Below are 25,134 nucleotides of genomic sequence, written 5' to 3'. Positions count from 1 at the left end.
ACAGGTTGTTCATTAGAGGAGCACTGGTATTTAAGGACTAGAGGTAACCCAGGGGTAAAACGGTAATTTGACCCAGCTGGAGTTACGAACACTTGTGAAGGACTAACTTACTGGTATTGGTCTATATCCGTGGACACAGAAATATATCTACAGTGAGAAGAGTTCAGCTGTGAGTCTTTAGTGGAGTGTACACACAGTTAACGAATATTGATTAATGTGGTTAATGAGTTTAGCCAATTAATCTCATATCGTTGTAGCTTCTGATCTGTAGGTCCATTAGGTCCCCTTCCTAGCTCATAAAGAGTAATGAGATTTATTTATATTGGTTGTAATTTGAAATGTTCAAATTTACTTTGGGAATTAATATAATGTATATTGATACATTATAATATAAAGTTTATATTTTAATTAGACTTTATTATATAAATTTAATTTTGGATATGATTCAAAATTAAATTATGAGAGAATAAAATATTTGAATAAGTTCAAATATCAGTTTAATGTGAATTAGATTCATATTAAAACTATAAGTTAAAATTTAATGTGTATATGATACATATTAAAACTATAAGTTATGAGAGAAATTTATATTTGAATATGATTCAAATTATGGATTAAATTAAATATAAGATATTTAATTTAGAAATTAATTAATTGGAGAATTAATTAATAGTTTTGTTTAATTTGATTTAATTAAATTTGATTTAATTAAATTAATTAAATTAAAACTATAGGTTATGTGAGAGATATTCATTTAAATAAGATTTAAATGAAATATTAATTATTTAATTATTTATTTAATTAATATAATTAATTAATTAATTAATATTAATTTAATATTAATTTATTAAATTAATAAGGAACGTGGGTGGTTTTCCCACGTTCCCAATTATTCTCTCTAACTTCCCTCTTCTTCCGACTGAAGAAGAGGGAATTTTTTGCGTAACAAATTTTTTTTTCTCTCAAACGGGAGAGAGTTCTGCGAAGAAGTCTATCCATTCTCTCTAAAAAAAAAAAAAAAAAAAAAAAAAAATCTCTCCATTCCCTTATTCCAATTTTGGTTCCCACAAACCATCTCAATCAGAGAATAGGAAGGTTTTCAAGTGGTGGTGCCCCAAAAATTTGGTGATTGGCAGATTCAGAGTCGTCAACGAGCGTAAGTTATATTCTCTGTAATTTTTAAAGCATGTTTAATCAATATTTTTTGCCAATGTATTGGTATTTTTAAGGTTTTAATTAAAATTGAGTTTCTGTATATTTTCCGCTGTAAAGGGTTTTCATCCCTTCAATTGGTATCAGAGCCATCTCAGTTTTAATTGAGAATTTTAAAAATTTGCATTGGTTAGGTGGGATCTCTGCATTATGAATGTGGTTTTTTCAATTGAATGTTTCTGTAATTTTGGCCATAGATTTACTGTTTTGATAAGATCAAAATGTAAAGGCCCCTGCGTTTTTGGGCATTTTAATTTGTAAATCTGTAATTTAGAGTCCAATTTTTGGATTCGGGGTGTTTTTCTGAGTTTTTTGACACCAAATTTGCCCAAAACGGACACCCGGAAGGCCATCAACGAGAGTTTTTCGATTCTGTACGGAAACCGAGAAAAAAAAAAAAAAAAAAAAAAAAAAAAAAAAAAAAAATCCGCGGCTGGAGGTTGAAGAAGGGATGACGTCATCGTGACGTCACTGGATGTACGGACGGCTCCCGCGGCTCGGCTCGGCGGCACTTGTACGGACGGCTCGGGTGTACGGACGGCTCGGCTCGGGGTGTACGGACGGCTCGGCTCGGGGTGTACGGACGGCTCGGCTCGGCTGTACGGACGGCTCGGTTCACTCGGCTGTACGGACGGCTCGGCGCGGTCGGCTCGGTTCGGCTCCGATTTTTTCATATGGTGCCGGTTCAAGGGGTTTTGGGCCGGTTCTTCCTATTTTAGGCCGGTTCAAGCATTGTTTAGCCGGTTTGAAGTTTTTTGAAGGTTTTGAGGCCGGTTTTGGAGCTTTGAAAGCACTTTTAGGATTTTTTAAGGCTTTATTATTGTAATTATTGCTTTATTTTATCCTAGAGGCCAATTTTACAGGTTCAATTGTTATTTAATGCTTTATGGATGTCATTTAGATGAATCCCACCTTAGGTTAAGCATGTTCATGCATTTTTATATATTATAAATGTTATAATGTATGGTTTTAATGCATGATTATGAATTTCATGAGTAATTTAAAATATGTTGATATTTTAAATATATGAAATTGAATAAGCATGATGCATGACATTACTTAGTTAAATATAATTTGTTATATTTAAATTAATGTATTGTGTATGCTTGATTGTTTTTCATATTTTTTAATATAATTGTTATATTAATAAAAGATGAAAATTAATTTGCATTGTGCATATTACATCCATAGTTTAATATAATTGTTATATTAATATAATGTATGCATGTAATATGGTTTTATTTAATTATAATTTGATTTTAATTATTTAAACCATAGTATGTATGATTATAGGGCTAATTAACTAATTTTATAATAGTTATAAAATTTGATTATTAGAAACCGTCAACCTATAATAAAGAGTTGCATGCAAACGTAGGATCTTAGGATTAATTTGGTTTAATTTTAAATTGTTTAAAATTAAATAGACCTAAGATCACATTAATTCTAATAGGATTAGAATTAAGTCTTATTTTTAGTTTAATGAAACTAAATAGGACAAATAGGATTTAAGGTTATAAGGGAACTCCACCGGTAAAGTTCTGTCTAAGGCTGGGGGTACTTAAGTTGACGGTTTACGGAACACCTCCTACCTGGGAACTGACCCGGAACCGGCGTTGAATTAACCTTATTCCTATTAGCATAAGATGTCACTAGGTAAATTAAATGGTTTAATACACCTAGAAACTTTAGTGTAAAGTTTTATTATAAGTGTTATAATAAGAATAGACTTAGTTAGATTCATTTAGCCGGAATTTAGCTAAGTGCAACTAAACCTAAATTAATAGAACATTTTAGTGGGAGAAAAATGGTATATATGATATATCAATTTTTATTTTTGCTTTCACGTCCCTAAGAGTTCACACGTGAGATCCATACTCGGCTTCGTGTCGCCCTGGGCGCGGCCTCCTTTCGGAAAGTGTTTGTATGGGTCAATAACAAGGTGAATAGGGGAAATGTTCATAGTAAGTGGGAGAAGGACGCGTGTCAACGTATCCTACGGTCTCCTCCATTAGGTTGCACCGTGAGATTTCTATGATCCGCCTGCGTGTCGTCCTGGAGCGACCATCCCTTCGGAGGGCTTGATCATATAAGTCGGAACATCGCAAACTCCAGAAATGGATAGGATTTCTTAGGTTAATCTTCAACAGTTGTCTTTCCTAAACGGTAGCCTGTTGAAGCGTACCTCTGGGATCTGAAAATGGTAGGGTCACACTTACGGGATGAATTAAGTTAGTTAATGAATCCTTGACCGAACAACGATAGCTAAGAACTATAGGAATAAGAGTTATTCTGGTATTAGTAATTAGTTGAGATTGTCTCAATTCAGAAGAAGAGTAATTGATCACCCTTCGGTGATTTTTGTTCTAAACTTCTGAAGTATCGTTGCAAAAACTAAATCATTAGTTTTATTAGGGTTCTTTGATTGTTTGTTTTTGCTGAATTGATTGGATTGTTTTATGTAATGGGTTAAGACAAAGATAACTAATATGGTCAATTGTTTGCTATTTCAGCATGTCTTCCTCAATTATTGCATTGCTTAAAAAAGATCAATTAACCGGTGAAAATTATGCGACGTGGAAATCGAAACTGAATATGATTTTAGTTATCGTTGATCTAAGCTTCGTCTTAATGGAGGAATGTCCTCCTTTCCCCACTAAACATGCATCCCAAAGTGTTAGGGATGCATATGACCGTTGGACAAAGGCCAATGACAAGGCTCGCCTCCACATCTTGGCTAGTATGTCTGACATACTAAGCAAGAAACATGAGATCATGGTCACTGCACGTCAGATCATGGACTCTCTTAGAGAGATGTTTGGACAACCGTCCATTCAGATCAAACAAGAGGCAAATGTTGCCCATTCTAAGAGGAGGTTTGTACCTTCACCTTCTGGATCTGAGAAAATTCAAAAGAGGAAAGAAGGGAAAGGGAAAGGTCCTACTATTGCTGTTGAGGACAAAGGGAAGGCTAAGGTAGCCATCAAGAGGAAATGTTTTCACTGCAATGTTGATGAGCATTGGAAAACAAATTGCCCTAAGTACCTTGTTAAGAAGAAAGAAAAGGAAGGTAAATATGATTTACTTGTCTTGGAAACATGTTTAGTGGAAAATGACCAAAATGCCTGGATACTTGATTCAGGGGCCACTAACCATGTTTGTTCTTCTTTACAAGAAACTAGTTCCTTCAAGCAGCTTGAGGACAGTGAGATGACACTCAAGGTTGGAACGGGAGATGTTATTTCAGCTCGTGCAGTGGGAGATGCTAAGTTGTTTTTCGGAAATAAATTCATGTTTTTGGAAAACTTGTACATAGTTCCTAAAATTAAAAGGAACTTAGTTTCTGTTTCTTGTCTTATTGAACATATGTACTCAATTAATTTTTCTATGAATGAAGCGTTCATTTATAAGAATGGTGTACATATTTGTTCAGCTAAGCTTGAAAACAACTTGTATGTATTAAGACCTAATGAAGCAAAAGCAGTTTTAAATCATGAGATGTTTAGAACTGCTAATACTCAAAATAAAAGGCAAAGAATTTCTCCAAATAACAATACCTATCTTTGGCATTTAAGATTAGGTCACATAAATCTCGATCGGATCGGGAGATTGGTAAAGAATGGACTTCTAAACAAGTTAAAAGATGTTTCATTACCTCCATGTGAATCTTGTCTTGAAGGTAAAATGACAAAGAGACCTTTTACTGGAAAAGGTTATAGAGCCAAAGAGCCTTTAGAACTTATACATTCAGACCTCTGTGGTCCGATGAATGTAAAAGCTAGAGGGGGTTTTGAATACTTCATCTCTTTTATAGATGATTATTCTAGGTATGGTTATTTATACTTAATGGAGCATAAGTCTGAAGCTCTTGAAAAGTTCAAGGAGTATAAGACTGAAGTTGAAAATCTATTAAGTAAAAAGATTAAAATACTTCGATCTGATCGAGGTGGAGAGTACATGGATTTGAGATTTCAGGACTATATGATAGAACATGGAATCCAATCCCAACTCTCAGCACCTGGTACACCTCAACAAAATGGTGTATCAGAGAGGAGAAATAGAACCTTGTTAGACATGGTTCGTTCAATGATGAGTTACGCTCAATTGCCTAGCTCGTTTTGGGGGTATGCAGTAGAGACTGCAGTTCATATCTTGAACAATGTTCCCTCGAAGAGTGTTTCTGAAACACCTTTCGAGCTATGGAGAGGACGTAAACCTAGTTTAAGTCATTTCAGAATTTGGGGTTGTCCAGCACACGTATTAGTGACAAATCCCAAGAAGTTGGAACCTCGTTCAAGGTTATGCCAATTTGTTGGTTACCCTAAAGAGACGAGAGGTGGTCTATTCTTTGATCCACAAGAAAATAGAGTGTTTGTATCGACAAATGCTACTTTCTTGGAAGAATACCACATGAGAAATCATAAACCACGAAGCAAATTAGTATTAAGTGAAGCTACTGATGAATCAACAAGGGTTGTTGATGAAGTTGGTCCCTCATCAAGGGTTGATGAAACCACCACATCAGGTCAATCTCATCCTTCTCAATCGTTGAGAATGCCTCGACGCAGTGGGAGGGTTGTATCACAACCTAACCGCTATTTGGGTTTAACTGAAACTCAAGTTGTCATACCAGATGATGGTGTTGAGGATCCATTGTCCTATAAACAGGCAATGAATGATGTAGATAAGGACCAATGGGTCAAAGCCATGGACCTTGAAATGGAGTCTATGTACTTCAATTCAGTGTGGGAGCTTGTAGATCTACCTGAAGGGGTAAAACCTATAGGGTGCAAATGGATCTATAAGAGAAAGAGAGATTCAGCTGGGAAGGTACAGACCTTTAAAGCTAGACTTGTGGCAAAAGGGTATACCCAAAGGGAAGGGGTTGACTATGAGGAAACTTTCTCTCCTGTTGCTATGTTAAAGTCTATAAGGATTCTCTTGTCCATCGCCACATTTTATGATTATGAAATATGGCAAATGGATGTCAAGACTGCTTTTCTGAATGGCTCTCTTGAAGAGAGTATCTTTATGTCTCAGCCCGAAGGGTTCATAACCCAAGGTCAAGAGCAAAAAGTTTGCAAGCTGAATCGATCCATTTATGGGTTGAAACAAGCATCAAGATCTTGGAACATTAGGTTTGATACTGCAATCAAATCCTATGGTTTTGACCAGAATGTTGATGAACCTTGTGTATATAAGAAAATCAACAAAGGAAAAGTAGCTTTCTTAGTACTTTATGTGGACGATATCCTCCTCATTGGGAATGATGTGGGTTACCTTACTGACGTTAAAGCTTGGCTAGCAGCCCAATTCCAAATGAAAGATTTAGGAGAGGCACAATATGTTCTTGGGATCCAAATCATAAGGGATCGTAAGAACAAAACGCTAGCACTGTCTCAAGCAACCTATATCGACAAATTGTTGGTTCGATATTCGATGCAGAACTCTAAGAAGGGTTTATTACCTTTCAGGCATGGAGTTCACTTGTCTAAGGAACAGAGTCCTAAGACACCTCAAGAAGTTGAGGATATGAGACGTATTCCCTATGCCTCAGTTGTGGGCAGCTTAATGTATGCTATGCTCTGCACTAGGCCAGACATTTGTTATGCAGTGGGAATAGTCAGTAGGTATCAGTCCAACCCAGGGTTAGACCATTGGACGGCGGTTAAAATTGTTCTCAAGTATCTTAGGAGAACGAGAGACTACATGCTTGTGTATGGAGCTAAGGATTTGATCCTTACAGGATACACTGATTCTGATTTCCAAACCGATAAGGATTCTAGGAAATCCACATCGGGATCAGTGTTCACCCTAAATGGGGGAGCTGTAGTATGGCGTAGCATCAAACAAGGATGCATTGCAGACTCTACAATGGAGGCTGAATACGTCGCTGCTTGTGAAGCAGCAAAAGAAGCAGTTTGGCTTAGGAAGTTCCTACATGATTTGGAAGTTGTTCCAAATATGAACTTGCCCATCACTCTATATTGTGATAACAGTGGGGCAGTAGCCAATTCTAAAGAACCTCGCAGCCATAAACGAGGGAAACACATAGAGAGGAAGTATCATCTGATACGGGAGATTGTGCAACGAGGGGATGTGATCGTCACCAAGATCGCTTCGGAGCACAACATTGCTGATCCATTTACGAAGACTCTCATGGCTAAAGTGTTCGAGGGTCATCTAGAAAGTCTAGGTCTACGAGATATGTACATTAGGTAACCTAGGGCAAGTGGGAGATGTGTAATGGGTATGATGATGCCCTAGTTTATTGTATTTGTATATATACGTTTTATGTAATATACTTGTACATTTTACCATTTCCAATGTTTGAGGATTACTCTACTATGTACATCCCATAAGGACTAGAGTTTTAGTCCAAGTGGGAGTTTGTTGGGTTTTATGTCCTAAAACTCGTAGATAGTAAATATAATCAATTGACCGTCATTAATAAAGTATTTTATTATTTAATTTCAATAAGTGTTATTGATTATTTTATTAGTTTTGTCTTAATAACCCAAATCCAATAAACTAACATCCTAAGCTGTTTGATAAGTCTTGAACAGTATGTAGAGACATACAGGGATTAATGTTCAAGATCAGCTTAAAGAGTCTATAGTATAGGGTTAAGGTTGGGTACCTTATCCTGTTAACACTATGGATACGGCTCACTTTGTATTTGATACAGACACATTGATCAAATGCGTTCATGTATGTGACATGCGAGTGAGGGTATCCTATGCAATGAGTTTGCATAAGACTGGACCACGAAATAGTAATCACTAGATGTAACTCCGTTAACTAGTTGGATTGCTATTTCATTAGGATGACCTAGGTAACTTAGTCTTAATCCTGAGTGTATTATGAACTCCTGTTTGCGAGGGATTGTCCTTTGATTTATACGAGTGAGAGTGGCCAGATTGCCGACTCAATATTCTTATCATTTTGGGGACAATACCGAGTGGAGAGCTGGGAACATAATCACACAAGATGGAATTCACTCCTTCCCACCTTTAGGGTAAGTAGATAAGTGTTCCCTTAAATGGTGTCTCCGAGACTTGAACAAAGGGCCCTACCCTCTCAATGGCACGAGAGGGGTTTCTGTTTAGTGGTTGGACCATAAACAGGTTGTTCATTAGAGGAGCACTGGTATTTAAGGACTAGAGGTAACCCAGGGGTAAAACGGTAATTTGACCCAGCTGGAGTTACGAACACTTGTGAAGGACTAACTTACTGGTATTGGTCTATATCCGTGGACACAGAAATATATCTACAGTGAGAAGAGTTCAGCTGTGAGTCTTTAGTGGAGTGTACACACAGTTAACGAATATTGATTAATGTGGTTAATGAGTTTAGCCAATTAATCTCATATCGTTGTAGCTTCTGATCTGTAGGTCCATTAGGTCCCCTTCCTAGCTCATAAAGAGTAATGAGATTTATTTATATTGGTTGTAATTTGAAATGTTCAAATTTACTTTGGGAATTAATATAATGTATATTGATACATTATAATATAAAGTTTATATTTTAATTAGACTTTATTATATAAATTTAATTTTGGATATGATTCAAAATTAAATTATGAGAGAATAAAATATTTGAATAAGTTCAAATATCAGTTTAATGTGAATTAGATTCATATTAAAACTATAAGTTAAAATTTAATGTGTATATGATACATATTAAAACTATAAGTTATGAGAGAAATTTATATTTGAATATGATTCAAATTATGGATTAAATTAAATATAAGATATTTAATTTAGAAATTAATTAATTGGAGAATTAATTAATAGTTTTGTTTAATTTGATTTAATTAAATTTGATTTAATTAAATTAATTAAATTAAAACTATAGGTTATGTGAGAGATATTCATTTAAATAAGATTTAAATGAAATATTAATTATTTAATTATTTATTTAATTAATATAATTAATTAATTAATTAATATTAATTTAATATTAATTTATTAAATTAATAAGGAACGTGGGTGGTTTTCCCACGTTCCCAATTATTCTCTCTAACTTCCCTCTTCTTCCGACTGAAGAAGAGGGAATTTTTTGCGTAACAAATTTTTTTTTCTCTCAAACGGGAGAGAGTTCTGCGAAGAAGTCTATCCATTCTCTCTAAAAAAAAAAAAAAAAAAAAAAAAAATCTATCCATTCCCTTATTCCAATTTTGGTTCCCACAAACCATCTCAATCAGAGAATAGGAAGGTTTTCAAGTGGTGGTGCCCCAAAAATTTGGTGATTGGCAGATTCAGAGTCGTCAACGAGCGTAAGTTATATTCTCTGTAATTTTTAAAGCATGTTTAATCAATATTTTTTGCCAATGTATTGGTATTTTTAAGGTTTTAATTAAAATTGAGTTTCTGTATATTTTCCGCTGTAAAGGGTTTTCATCCCTTCACCATTATCAACAACAAATACCCAATTCAAACAAATAGTTCTTAAATCAACAACAAGTCATTCAGTTCCAAATTGAAGTTTAAGAAATGGGTACTCTAGTATTATTGCAGCATCATATAATACTTCTCGCAGAAGAATTTCATCTACAGAATCCTACAGAAGAAACAGTTCAGTAAAATCAAAGATTTATTCCCTTTACCAATTCCAAGATGAATAAGCAATATTACTTCCAAATATGCATCTGATCAAGCCTAAGCCACCATGAGCATGTATGGTGTTTCTAATGGATAGTAGCAGAGTTGCAGAACCTCAAACTACATCTCATAAGGGAGAGCCATCGATCTAGAAGTAGGAATACTACTGCCTCAAATAATTAAACTACAAACATGGTACACATAAATAAATATAAAAGAAGGAAATACTGACCAACAAATAGGTAGTTGGCAAAACTGCGTGCAACAGCATTCTGAGGAAAATATCGAATATGCACCAATAGATTTCATATTATAAGCACCTAGAGTCATTATTGATAATAGGAGAAAAGATCAGATGCAATTAGAGCACTAGAAAAGGCTTGGTCATCCAGATATGTAGAGGGCATATGAACAAGACAAGCCCTAAAAACATAATGAATGTGCACGCAAAAAGCCATTGGAATTTTTATTTTATACGTCACATACAAAGAGATACTACTTTCAGAATTAGAATTGTCTGAATCTCAGTTGTATGGTTCCCTGGTCTTTCAAGTTATAAAACATGGTCCTTCAAGTTATAAAACACAAGTCGATTAAGGATTCTATTTTTTTTTAAGACTTCCTATTGAAAAAACCATAAAGGAACATTTCTTGAGCCCTCACTCAGTTACCTTAGTAGTTGGTTAGCATCATCCACTGTATTGAACATGTCCAATACGTTACCAAGTTTCTTAGATCTCATCACAACATCATCATGATTTAGCAATCATTTATTACATGCAACAATAGATTAACAAAAATAAATCTTTTATGACTAGTTTTTCTTCCTTTATTCGCCATGAAAATAAGTAAAAGATGGATAAAACATGGACAGAGTATTCCACAAGTTTTGTGTTGCAAATTAAGAAAACCACCTAAAGAATCAAATTCCAACGAAGTTAACCAAACCCCATCACAATATATACTTTACAAATGTAATACTATTAAAAAAAATCAGTAGAGCAATGTATAAACAAACTTGTCTAATATCCTAGCGAACTTCTTCTTAAGTCCTTTAAAAATTTCTTGAAATCATACACAGTCCTAACTCAAAATGTAATACTATTAAACCCTAAACCCTCAAATAGTAAAAAGACGGTTCTATTAGATCGAGGTAAAGAGTATGTGGACTAAAGATTTCAAGACTATTTGATAGAGCACGAAATCTAGTCACAACTCTCTGCATCTAGTACGTCTAAACAGAACGGTGTATCAGAAAGAAGATACTAAGCCATGTTGGACATGGTTTGCTTTATGATGAGCTTTGCTCTTTGATCCTTAAGGAATAAGGAATTTGTATAGACAAATATCAGATTCTTAGAGGAAAACCTCACCATATATCATTAAACCAAGTAGTAAATTAGTATTAGGATTTCTAAAGACATTATAGATAAACCTAGTTCATCCACTAAAGTAGTTGATAAAACTAGGAAATTTGGTTAGTCACATCCTTCTTAAAAGTTGAGAGTTCCTCAAAGTAGTGGGAGGGTTGTTCATCAACCTAACCATTACCTGGTTTTATTGAAACCAAATCGTCATTCTTGATGATGGTTTAAGAGGATCCATTGGCTTAAGAAAAGGCAATGAATGATGTAGATTATCTATCTGACGTCTAAAAATGACTAGCTATGCACTTTCAAATAAGATTTTGGAAATGCACAATGTGTTCTAAAGCTCTAAATTGTTTGGAACTACAAGAATAGAATGCTAGCCAGTCTCATGCATCGTATATAGATAAAATGTTGTCTAGATATAAAATGTTGAATTTCAAAAAAGTTGGATTGTCATTAAGTATATTCTAAAATAGTTTAGAGATTTAAAAGAGTACTCGTATGTAGAACTAAGAATCTGATCCCTATAGGTACACTGATTTTGATTTCTCAAGAAGCTAGAAAGTCTACATCAAAATCATTATTCACTCTAAATGGAGGGGGCAGTAGTATGAAGAAGCATATAGTTATAGTGTACTATTTTATCTGGGTAATCGTACATTGTAGTGACGTTGTAGTAACCCTATACTATACTTGTTAAGCAATTTGTGGCTATTTGGTTTACAAAGTCCTTCACGGTTAAATTGTTTAAAGGTCACCTAAAGAGTTTAGGTCTATGGAGTTTGTGCACTAGGACAAGTGGGAGAATGTTATCCAAACCAGAGGTAAGAGAGTATTCTAATGTTTTTTTCCAAAAGATCTTCTAAGATTACCCCCTCACAGAGAAATTAACTTTGCCATTGAGTTAGAACTAGACATCGTTTCTATATCTAAAGCTCCATATAGAATGGCCCCGACAGAGTTGAAAGAGTTGAAAGTGTAGTTACAGGAATTACTTGAAAAAGACTTCATTCAACTGAGTGTGTCACCTTGGGGTGCACCAGTTTTGTTTGTTAAGAAGAAAGATGAGTCGATGCGCTTATGTATAGAGTATAGAGAGTTGAATAAGGTGACGGTAAAGAACAAATATCCTTGTCTAGGATTGATGATTTATCTAACCAGTTGCAGGGAGTCACAATATTCTCTAAGATCGACCTTCGGTCAAAATACCATCGATTCAGGATTAAGGACAGTGATGTTTCAAAGACAACTTTTTACTCGAGATATGGGCATTATGAGTTCATTGTGATGCCTTTTGGATTAACAAATGCTTCAACAGTGTTTATGGACTTGATGAACAAAATGTTTAAGGATTTCTTAGACACTTTTGTGATTGTATTTATTGATGATATCTTGGTTTATTCCAAGATAGAGACAGAGCATGAGGAGCATTTGCACATGGTCTTAGAGATTGTTTGAGTCAACAAATTGTACGCAAAATTTTTGAAATATGAGTTTTGGCTAAGGTAAGTATCTTTTCTAGGCCATGTAGTGTCTAAAGATGGCATTTCTGTGGATCCCGTAAATATTGAAGTTGTTACTAGTTGGCCTCGACCTTTCACAATCAATGAGATTCGTGGCTTTCTGGGTTTAGTAGGTTATTACTGAAGGTTTCTAAAAGACTTTTCTCGTATAGCTATTCCATTGACTCAGTTAACTAGGAAAGACACTCCATTTTTTTTAAACAAAGGCTGTAAGGATAGGTTTCAGAATCTTTAACTTGTACTGCACCGATTCTTATTGTACCTGATGGTTCGGGAAGTTTTGTAATTTACAGTGATGCTTCTAAGAAAGGTTTGGGTTGTGTTATGATGCAAAAAGGTAAGGTAGTTTTTTGCGCTTCTCTTTAATTGAAGAGTCATGAGCAGAACTACCTTACACATGATTTAGAGTTGGCAACAGTGGTTTTTGCACTAAAGATTTGGAGGCATTACTTGTATGGTGAGAAAATACAAATCTTTACTGACCATAAGAGCTTGAAATATTTCTACACTCATAAGAAGTTAAACATGAGATAGCGAAGGTGGCTTGAGTTAGTAAAGGATTACGATTGTGAGATATTATATCATCTAGGTAAGACAAATGTGGTAACTGATAATCTTTAGTAAGAAGGTATCACATTCAGTAGCACTTATTACTAGACAGGCCCCATTGCATCGAGACTTTGAAAGAGTTGAGATTACAGTATCAACAGACCAATCACATCACAGTTAGCTCAGTTGTCAATGCAACTGACTTTGAGACAGAAAATTATTGTTACTCAGCGTAATAATCCTTATTTGGTTGAGAAGCGTCACCTAGCAGAAATAGGGCAAGCTAATGAGTTATCCATATCCTCTGATGATGGACTTTTGTTTGAGAGATGGCTAGGTGTGCTAGCAGACATTGCAGTTAAGACTGATTTGTTGACTGAAGCTCGTAGTTTCCCATTTTTCATGCATCCAGGTAGTGTAAGGATCTATCAAGACTTAAAAAGAGATTATTGGTAGCGTAATATTAAGAGAGAAGTGGAAGATTTTGTTAGTAAATGTTTGTTGTACCAGTAGGTTAAAGCAGTGAGACAGAAACCAGAAAGTTTATTCCAACCTTTGAGTGTGTCAGAGTGGAAGTGGGAGAATGTGACTATGGACTTCATTACAGGATTTCCTAGAAGCCTGAAGCGTTATATAGTGATTTGGGTTATTGTCGACAGGCTCATGAAGTCAGCACATTTCATCTTAAAGAAATCCACTTATACTGCTAGTAAGTGGGCATAGTTCTATTTGACTGAGATAGTAAGACTGCATGGAGTGCCTGTACCGATTGTTTCTCATAGAGATTCCTGTTTCACTTCTAAGTTCTGGAAATGACTTCAGACTGCCATGGGCACGAGGTTAAATTTCAGTACAGCTTTTCACCCGCAGACTGATGGTGTAACTAAACGTTTGTACCAAATTTTGGAGGATATTCTTTGAGCTTGTGCATTAATGTTTCCAGGTAGTTGAGACTCCCACTTGCATCTAATGGAGTTTGCATATAATAATAGTTTTTAGGCTACCATTGGCATAATACATTTAATGCCCTATATAGCAAATGTTACAGGTCCTTTGTTTGTTGGGGTGAGGTTGGTGAGCAAAGAATTTAGGCCCCAAGCTAGTTCAGTCTACCAATGAAGCTATACAGAAGATTAGAGCCTGTATGTTAACAGCACAGAACAGATAGAAGAGTTACACTGATGTACAACATAAGGATCTTGAGTTAAAAATAGGAGACATGATTTTTCTGAAAGTAGCATCTATAAAGGGTGTTATGAGATTTGAAAAGAAAGGGAAGCTAAGTTCACATTTTGTAAGGTCATTTGAGATACTTGAGCGGATTAGTCTTATAGCTTATTATTTAGCATTGCCTCCATCATTTTTAGTAGTTCATGATGTATTCCATGTCTTTATGTTGCGAAAATATGTATTAGATCAAACACATAGTTGACTTTGAGTCATGGAAAATTAATGAGAATTTAAGCTATGAAAAGAAACCAACTGAAATTTTTGCCAAGAGAGGTCAAGTTGCTCCATGAAGAAGATATTGCACTAGTTAAAGTCCTTTGGCGAAACCATAATGTTGAAGAGGCCACATAGGAAAGAGAGGATGACATGAGAGTCCAGTTTTTTAAGCTGTTCGAAGATTAGAACTTTTGAGGATGAAAGTTTCTCAAAGGAGGAAAGATTGTAACACCTCAAGAATTAAGGTAATTTTAAATTTAATTATCTTGGTTTAAACTAATTATGTTAGAATTATTTAGGTGTCAATTGAGGTATTTATTGAGAATTGTTGGTTTGTGGAAGGTAGAAGTGATTAAATATTTTTATGTGAATATTTATTTAATTTGGTAATTGGGAGTTTGGTGTTGTTAAAGATTTGATATTGGTTGTTTAAATTGATAAAATTATGGGTAATTATGTATGTGTGTATATCTAATTATTTAAGTGGTGGAAAGTTATGAATAATTATATTATTGGGATAATATAATTAATTAAGAAAATATATTATGTTTTAGGAAGAGGGAAAGGTATGAGGTGATAGAAGATAAATAAAAAGTGATTGTTTGGATAATTAATGAGGAGAGAAAAGAAGTTGATTTGTTATTTTGAAAAGGTAAAAAAACGGAAAAGAAAATTTAAGGAAACCAATAATAATAGGGGTCTTTTTAAAAATATATCATAGCAAAGTATTTACACTGTATAGAACAATTCCAAAAATGGAAAAGGCCCAGAGGCCCAAGTGTAAAATACCAAAAATGTTCCGCCAACCACGCCGTCAACAACGCGCTCATAATATATTTGCGATCGTTTAGATTTGGTTATTGTTTGGTATGCGATCGTTTAGATATGGCTACTAATTTATCTTTTCAATTCTATAGTTTAGTTTTGTTACACGATTGTTTAATTTGGTTACGTTTAAATTTGCTTATACGATCGTTTAGATTTCTCTAAACGATAATTTATTATTTTTACACGATCGTTTACATTTGGCTACTCCAATTTAAATGATTTTTTTCAAGATTTTTTGTACACGAAGGAAAGAAGAGACGATGAAAGAAATCACAAGAGGAAGACAATGAAAGAAATCGCGAGGAAGAGAAGAAAGATGGAAGGGCAAATCTGGAATATTTAAAAATGGCTAACTTTATGGGCTTTGTTACACGGGCCGTAAATAGTTTGGTATGTTGTTACATTTATAGAAGTTTCCAATAATATTATTTAATAATAATAATAATAATAATTTAATAATAATAATAATATTCTTATTATTATTATATTAGATGCCCCTCATGAAGCGTGTGATTACTATTCATCTTCTTCCTTATGTGGTAACCCTAGCCACCGCACATCATGACCTCCACTGCGGAATAAATCGCTAACCGTCACTCCCCACTACTTAGTCAAAGTCGTCTGTCGCAGCTTCGTCGTTGTCTGCCAAGCAAGTTGCGTTGGTCTTCCCTTATTCGTGCGAGCCGAGCATCCATTCTCGAATTTCGATTTTCTTTGACCTCCTATCGTTCGCGTCCAACTTAGTCAAGCCTTCGTCATCTTCTGTCCACGTTTAATGTAGCCTAGCCGCATTCTCCATCTCGACGCCTCTGTTTTCATCTTAGTCCGAGCTATGTTTAGGTGTTCGCATGTTGAAATTTTCGTTCGAGTTAAGTCTCTTTCGTTGAGCCACTAATCTCCTCTGTCTCCTAGCCGTGAGCCACGCGCGTGCCGGTCACTAGCCGTCCAAGCTGTCCGAGCCATATGAGTCATTTGTCTCTGCTACTGAGCCGCGTGAGCTGAGCCAAGCTTCACAGCTTATTGAAGCCAACTTTTGGTGAGTTTTTTATGAGTTTTGGAATGATTTATTTAAGGATCTAAATTTTGATCAGATTGGAATAAAAATTTAGATTATTTCTTATTGAACACCCTATTGGAGAAGAAACATTTGAATTCATGGAATCCACGTCGAGATTGGAGTGGGGTTTAAATCTTCATAGTTTGAGTAAGTTTGTGGAAGTCATATTTAAGTGAATGGATGAATGTGTTTGCAAAAGTGATTGATTTCCTGATATGTTTAGGTTTGTTCATTTGGACTTTAGTTCAATTAAGGGATTTAGCTAAGTTCGAGGTAAGGAATTTCTACTACTGGACCTTATATTGAAGTTGGAATGTATTGACTGAGATGGTTTAACTGTTATGTGTAGTTTAGAAAGTATTGATGGTTTACACTATTGACTTAACTAAGATGGTTTGACTGTTATGCATAGTTTAAAATATATTAACGGATTATACAGATGATTGATCTGTGATATGCTTTAGCGTGTTTATTTTGACTTGTTATGTCTAGAGAAGGAGTTGATAGTTTTAATTGTACTTTAATGTGACTATCTTAGACTGGATTGAGGGGAAACTATTACCTTTAGCTAGGGGGTAATGTACCTTACAGACACGGTGTCCTATAGGATCACTACATGTTGTGCATCCTACTGTTGGGTTTTATATCCTAAAACTCTAGGTAGTAAATATAATCAATTGACCATTATTAATAAAGTATTTTATTATTATAATTTCAATAAGTGTTATTGATTATATTATTAGTTTTCTCTTAATAACCTAAAACCAATAAACTAACATCCTAAATTGTTTGATGAGTCTTGAACAGTATGTAGAGACATACGGGGATCAATGTTTAAAATCAGCTTAAAGGGTCTATAGTATAGGGTTAAGGTTGGGTACCTTATTCTGTTAACACTATGGATACGACTCACTTTGTATTTGATACAAACACATTGATCAAATGCGTTCATGTATGCGACATGCGAGTGAGGGTATCCTATGCAATGAGTTTGCATAAGACCAAACCATAAAATAATAATCACTAGATGTAACTCCATTAACTAGTTGGATTTCTATTTCATTAGGATGACCTAGGTAACCTATTCTTAATCCTGAGTGTATTATGAACTCTTGTTTATGAGGGATTGTCCTTTGATTTGTATAGGTGAGAGCGGCCAGATTGCTGACTCAATATGCTTATCATTTTGGGAACAAGATCAAGTGGGGAGTTGGGAACATAACCACACAAGATGGAATTCACTCCTTCCCACCTTTAGGGTAAGTAGATAAGTGTTCCCTTAAATAGTGTCTCCGGGACTTGAACAAAGGGTCCTACTCTCTCTATGGCACGAGAGGGGTTTCGTTTAGTGGTTGGACCATAAACAGGTTGTTCATTAGAGGAGCATTGGTATTTAAGGACTAGAAGTAACCCAGGGGTAAAACGGTAATTTGACCCAGCTGCTGTTGCAAACACTTGTGAGGGACTAACATACTGGTATTCGTCTATATCCATGGACACAGAAATATATCGACAATGAGAAGAGTTCAGCTGTGAGTCTTTAGTGGGGGTGTACACACAATTAACGAATATTGATTAATGTGGTTCATAAGTTTAGCCAATTAATCTCAGATGTTGTAGCTTCTGATCTGTAGGTCTATTAGGTCTCATTCCTAGCTCGTAAAGGGTAATGAGATTTATTTATATTGGTTGTAGTTTGAAATGTTCAAATCTACTTTGGAAATTAATATAATGTATATTGATACATTATAATATAAAGTTTATATTTTAATTAGACTTTATTATATAAATTTAATTTTGGATATGATTCGAAATTAAATTACGAGAGAATAAAATATTAAAATATTTGAATGAGTTTAAATATTAGTTTAATGTGAATTAGATTCATATTAAAACTATATGTTAAAATTTAATGTGTATGTGATCAGATTAAAACTATAGGTTATGAGAGAAATTTATAATTGAATATGATTCAAATTTTGGATTAAATTAAATATAAGATATTTAATTTAGAAATTAATTAATTGGAAAATTAATTAATAGTTTAGTTTAATTTGATTTGATTTAATAAAATTAATTAAATTAAAACTATAGGTTACGCGAGAGATATTCATTTAAATATGATTTAAATGAAATATTAATTAAATATGGTTTAATTAATTAATTAATTATTTATTTATTTATTTTAATATATTAATTTAATATTTATTTATTAAATTAATAAGGAACGAGGGTGGTTTTCCTATGTTCCCATTTGTTCTCTCAACTTCCTACTTCTTCCATTTGAAGAAGAGGGAATTTTTTGCATAACAAAAATAAAATGTGAGTTCTGCGAATATTAAGACTCTCCCATTCTCTCTGAAATTTTTTTCTTTGTAAAGAAAAATTTCTTCCAACCAATTCGGTTCCCACAAACCATCTCAATCAGAGAATAGGAAGGTTTCCAAGTGATGGTGCCCTAAGTTGGTGTTTGGTAGATTCAGAGTCGTCAACGAGAGTAAGTTCTTCTTCTCTGTATTTTCTTCAAAGCATGTTTAGCCATATAAATTATTTTTGTAATTTTGCCAATGTATTGGTATTCTTTAAGGTTCCAATTAAAATTGGGTCTCTGGAATTCTTCCGCTGTAAAGGGTGTTTTATCCCTTCACCTACAGGATCACTAAACTAATATGTGCATCCTACAGGATCACTAGACTGATACGTGTATTTTACGGGATCACAAGATTGTTATGTTGCAGGGTATCTCATAATAGGAAGTTAACAGTTTTTACCCTCAATGGGACCAATAGTGGGTTTCTTACTGGGTATATTTTTATACTCTCTCTTTCCATGTTTATTTTTTTCAGGCAAAGGTAATACGAAAGGTAGACCGACGAGGGAAAAGAAGGACTCATGAATGCCATATGAGATTCTTTAAAAATGCTTTTCCATTACATTTTTACTGTTTGATGATTGAAATGAGTTTCATGTTTAGAACGAATGTAAATTTCATTGTGTCTTAAAACCCAAATACTTTTGTACTTTTATTTTGTTTGAAATAGGGCCCGAATTAAACATTTCCATGATGTTATCTTTCAAACAGATTTTGTTTTATGTAATTTTACGTGTCTAAATGATTTATTTTGGGTTGAACCTTAAACTAATGACCTCAGCTTAGTTTAAGAAGTTGAGTCTTTACATAAATAGGCGTTTTTCCTTTTGTGACTTGCATAACACGTTTATCTTATTTCAACTAATTTTGTTTCATGTTATTCCTTTGTACACGGCAATTATGCTTCATTATTCTACATAAAATACTGCAATAACTTGTAGAAATACAAGTTATCAATGGAACACAACCCAAAATGTAGCAACATGTGGTACATCTTCCTTGCAGTTTGAAAAAGATATTGGGGATAAGTATGAACAGCTTTAGGCAGAGTTGACAAACTTAAAAGAGGAAAAAGCCATGTTGAAGTCAATATTTTACGATTTTGAAGACACATTGAAGTCAACATTTTCAGACTTTCAAGATCAATTGACGTCACGAGACAGTTTGCTATGCAACAAAGGCAAGAAGATGAATCCTCAGACCACTAGATACATTATAACAATTTTGAGTTATGGTTAGTGGATTTAAGAACTTAATTTGGTTGTTGTGGTGACTATCCAGCAGTCATGGTAGCCACATTAAATATGTTTGGCACATTAAATATGTTTGGTTTACTCTTGAAAGAATTTTAGTTGGATTTAGAAGGGAGGAGTTCACTTTGTCACTTTATATGCATTTTGTTTTGTTACTACTTTGTAGGTTTATAGAACGGTTAATTAAAAGTAACTTAAGACACATTCATAGCTTTTGTAGGGAAGGGGCATATATATGTTCTAATGGTTTTTTTACATTGCCTTGAGGTTGAATTTGTGTTCTTGAAAGGAATTTTGTTCTTGTATATTTGTAGGGCTTCTATTGTTGTGTTTTATGCTTTCATGACCACTGTAAAGGGATGAAAACCCTTTACAGCCGAAGAATTACAAAGATCCAATTTTAATTGGAACCTTAAAAATACCAATATATTGGCAAAAATTACAAAACTAATTTTTATGGTTAAACATGCTTTGAAGAAAGTACAGATAAGAAGAACTTACTCTCGTTGACGACTCTGAATCTACCAAACGCCAACTTGGGCACCACCACTTGGAAACCTTCCTATTCTCTGATTGCCATGGTTTGTGGGAACCAAATTGGATTGAGGAAATTTTTTTTAGAGCGAAAAAGTTGAGAGAATGAATGATCTTTTTTTTTTCTGCAAAAAATCACTGAACGCCTTCTATGTTTTTGTTACGCAAATAATTCCCTCTTCTTCAGACGGAAGAAAAGGGAAGTTAGAGAGAATAAATGGAAACGTGGGAAAACCATCCACGTTTCTTATTAATTTAATAAATAAATATTAAATTAATATATATTAAATTAATTAATTAAATCATATTAAATCAATATTTCATTTAAATCATATTTAAATGAATATCTCTCGCATAACCTATAGTTTTAATTTAATTAATTTTATTAAATCAAATTTAATTAAATGAAATTAAACTAAACTATTAATTAATTCTCCAATTAATTAATTTCTAAATTAAATATTTATATTTAATTTAATCCAAAATTTGAATCATATTCACATATAAATTTCTCTCCTAACCTATAGTTTTAATATGTGTCATATACACATTAAATTTTAACTTATAGTTTTAATATGAATCTAATTCACATTAAATTAATATTTGAACTCATTCAAATATTTTATTCTCTCGTAATTTAATTTTGAATCATGTCCAAAATTAAATTTATATAATAAAGTCTAATTAATGTTGGAATTTATGTCCTAAAACTCATATTTTGTTATTTGATTCAATAAAATTTATTATTGAATGCTATAATCTTAAAACCAATAAATTTAAGGTCCCGAGGCTATTTACTAATTTGTCATATATACTTGAGCTTTATGTAAATACATAAACATGGATAAGTTCAAGTTAATAGACCAAATGGTCTATAGTGTATGAATAAGGTTGGGCGCCTTATTCTGGATAAACACTATGGATGCGGCCCGCTCCGTAGTTAGTACAAACGATGTAATCCTGAATCGTTCATGTAGAGACATGGGAGTGGGGGCGTCCTATGTAAATGGTTTGCATAAGACTGAAACCACGAAGTAGTCACTTTTAGTTATAACACCGTAAACTATAAACTGACTATTTCATTTATGATGACTTGGGTAACTTGATCTTAATCTTGAGCTAACTATGAACTTCTGTTCATTCGGTAGTATCTTTAGATCTGCATAGATGAGGGCAGCTCAACATCGCTGGCCCAATAAGCCTCCCATTTCACGGGTAAGACCGAGTGGATAGCTAGGGACATAGGGTGCAAGATGGAATTCACTCCTAACCACTTGTGGGATAGTAGATAGGTTGTTCCCTTAAGGACTGAATCCAAGTCTTGAACCAGGCACTACTACAAAAACTGACTCTCTTGACGGTTTTAAACTGTCAAGAATGAGTATTCTTGACGTTTTCAAAACCGTCGTTGAATCCAGTGTCAAGAAAGGCCATTTTCTTGACGGTTGTAAAAAGTGTCAAGAATTGATATCGTTGACACTTTTTAACCGTCAAGTATTCAATTTTTCATGACAGTTGAGAGCCGTCAAGAGAATACGTTTTTATGACTGTTTTAAACCGTCAAGAATGAGATGATGAAGCCCGAAAACCGTCAAGAATACGATTATTCATGACATTTCAAAACCGTCAAGAGTAAATTTTTCATGACATTTTAAAACCGTCAAGTATTCAATTTTCATGACATTTACAAACCGTCGAGAGTTCATTTTTCATGACATTTAATAACCGTCAAGAGTACTCTTTGCCATGACATTTGGAACCGTCAAGAGTGCTTTTTAATGACATTTTAGAACCGTCGAGAATTTTGTTATTTATGACATTTGCAAGCCATCAAGAAATATATTGTTAATGACATTTGAAAACCGTCAAGCAACTTTTCATTTTTTTAATTGTAATTTATTTTATATTATTCTTCCTGTATTATGCTCCCATTGGTCCAAAAATTCAACTACATATAAACAACAAATATACATCAAATGGCAACTAAACATCATCCATTCAATATCATTTCCAAAACTTTGCATCATATTCATATATCATTTACAAAACCAATATATATATATATATATATAAACAATTTCAACAGATTTCCAAGAATTAAACTAAACATCATCTATTTAACTAACCTAGCCCAAAAGTATATCATCCCCAATCCATAAACTTTCATAATGGCAACCCCCTACATATATGAACAGTTCACCTATCAACAATTCACCTAAACTCTAATCCTCTACAAAGTCTCAAAAGTATATCAATTAACCTCTACCCTCCATATGAACATTTCAAAAAATCAGCCACAAAAAATAAAGTTAATTTCCTTTTGCAGAGATGACGTCATAAGTCCTAGATCACATGTACGAACCCAAAAACTCTACCAACTCAACCCGCACCTCATCTAACTCGGCTTGTGAGTATGATTTTCGTGTATCAATCTGTAGACATGCAAAATAAATGAATTAGTATTCATGAAAATTATTATACGTACAAAAGAAATAGTTTGATATATAACATACCGAATCCGAGATGACAATGCTTCCCCTATTTACAATTTCTCTCATATACTTCATGACATAGTATCCACACGTAGTGCTCCCGACTTGTAGTGGACACTATAAAAACAATAAATTAGAATAACGGACTAGTCTTAATTGCTAGTTATCTACAAAATACAATTGAATTTAAATATTTATACTTGCCTTTACTGTTCGCCATAAAGTTTGTTTCCTGCTTTTATTAATGTTCTTTTGCGAGTGAAATATTGCTATTGCTCTGTTTTGCCAAGATAAGATTGCACATATCTTAGAATATTGTACATGCATTAGAATTAAGAGCACTACATGATATAAAAGATTAAACTTACGTGTCGGTTACATATCTTGTAGTTGCTTTTGATGTTGTCCTTAGCGAGTCAAGGTAAAACACTGTATCCTCATACGCATTTATAGCAAGCAGTGCCCAATGACCCCTAATTATACAAAAATGTAAGTACTATTTTATTGTAAATGCAACCAATACCCTAACTAAACTTACCCGGGATTAAAAGGAGCAAGAACTACTTGGTCGGGTTTGGACACCATCAATCTACTACACAAGTTTCGAATTCGAGATTCTTGTGTGTTTCCAGAAGAGATCAGGGACGGATCTACAAAGACATACTGCATATTTTCTTTCGAACCACTAACAGACGAATACAAGTACCTACAAAATATATAAATAAGGTTCATATCTGTTTTTTGTTTACCTCCTTTGTGATATAAATAAGTTGTAAAACTATGGCTTTCAAACCATCTATCTCAGTTTATATATTATTTATTTGATTCCACACATTATGGTCTTTAAGGATTGTATCTCAATTCCTTATTTGTCCTCTTGAATTTTCAAAAAAGATGCACTTCATGATAAGTTCTCATGTATTAACTTTTAGGAAAATAAACGGAGTTACTTTAGGAAAATAAACGGAGTTACTTTAGGAAAATAAAAACTTTCATATGCACCATTAACGACCTAATTGACAAACAAGTCACCGTTTTTACTTCATCGTTAAATCCTTTATATACAACAAATTATATAAAATGTATTTATAATACTTTTCTTACCATTCAAATAAACGTAAACTTTGTTTCTACCCAAATTCTCTCATGTATATAAAAGTCATAGAAAAATCTCACAGATTAAATACCTTTTTTTTTTTTTTTTTTATAGTAACCTTATTTCAACCATTCAATTGGTGAGCAAGCCATGTGGGTGCCCTTGAGATTAAAAAGCAAAAAACTAACTTAAACAAATAAACCTAAATTTAGGAATTTAGAAAAGTCAAAATCCAACAATTAGGTTATAAAACACAAAAAATAGTAAAATGATCAGTTAGGGCTACAAACATGGCCAGCCCAGCCCAAACACTTCAACAACCTTAATCTTCACAAATCCTCCATTCCCTCGTCCATTTATAAATCTCCCCATCCTTCTCATCTTCATCAGTAAAAAGAAGGCAGAGTAAAACAAATAAAAAAAAAAACCATATTCATTCGTCATCATCTTTATTATTATTATCATCCCAATTATTTTCTTTTAACTACTTTCAACTATACTCAAATTTTAAATTATTGTTGTTTAACCACTTTTAACTAGTTCCAAACCCAACTTTAGAGTATGAGAGGTAGAACTTGCATTTACTTTTTTCTTTTTTCCTTTTTTCTTTTTATAAAACTTCAGCATTTTTGGACCATGGCCCATTCTTGTATCTATACTTTGTGGAAAGGTTTATTTGAGTTTAGAGAATTTGGACCAACTCAAAAATTTTCAATTGGTTGGATTGGTTATTATAAGATTCAAGAAATGTGGTCTCCAACATAATGCTTAGATTTTTGGCTTGTGTTAGATTATATAAA

The 25,134-nt window shown here is 33.7% G+C and overlaps 1 protein-coding gene across 1 annotated transcript; it reads right to left on the bottom strand.

The window, feature by feature from the left end:
- Nucleotides 1-22,778: 22,778 nt before the first annotated feature.
- LOC127150131 (uncharacterized) lies at nucleotides 22,779-23,954 on the bottom strand. The gene is made up of 5 exons (XM_051086981.1): nucleotides 23,777-23,954; nucleotides 23,607-23,711; nucleotides 23,443-23,515; nucleotides 23,260-23,355; nucleotides 22,779-23,178 (listed from the first exon to the last, which is right to left on the bottom strand). Exons 1-5 carry the CDS (start codon nucleotides 23,905-23,907, stop codon nucleotides 23,095-23,097), a joined length of 489 nt encoding a protein of 162 aa, XP_050942938.1. The 5' UTR covers nucleotides 23,908-23,954; the 3' UTR covers nucleotides 22,779-23,094.
- Nucleotides 23,955-25,134: the final 1,180 nt, after the last annotated feature.

The sequence above is a fragment of the Cucumis melo genome, chromosome 7 (genome assembly GCF_025177605.1).
Source record: "Cucumis melo cultivar AY chromosome 7, USDA_Cmelo_AY_1.0, whole genome shotgun sequence".
Taxonomy (NCBI): Eukaryota; Viridiplantae; Streptophyta; class Magnoliopsida; order Cucurbitales; family Cucurbitaceae; genus Cucumis; species Cucumis melo.
The sequence above is the reverse complement of the archived record's forward strand: the minus strand, read 5'-3'. Positions and strand labels throughout refer to the sequence as shown.

What these genes read in the sequence shown, in the direction of transcription:
- LOC127150131 (XM_051086981.1), bottom strand. Translation starts at nt 23,907, where the DNA reads ATGCAGTATGTCTTTGTAGATCCGTCCCTGATCTCTTCTGGAAACACA. An exon ending in ACAAGATATGTAACCGACAC is followed by an intron (nt 23,516 to 23,606) that starts GTAAGTTTAATC and finishes TTGGCAAAACAG; the next exon opens with AGCAATAGCAATATTTCACT. An exon ending in CTTTATGGCGAACAGTAAAG is followed by an intron (nt 23,356 to 23,442) that starts GCAAGTATAAAT and finishes TTGTTTTTATAG; the next exon opens with TGTCCACTACAAGTCGGGAG.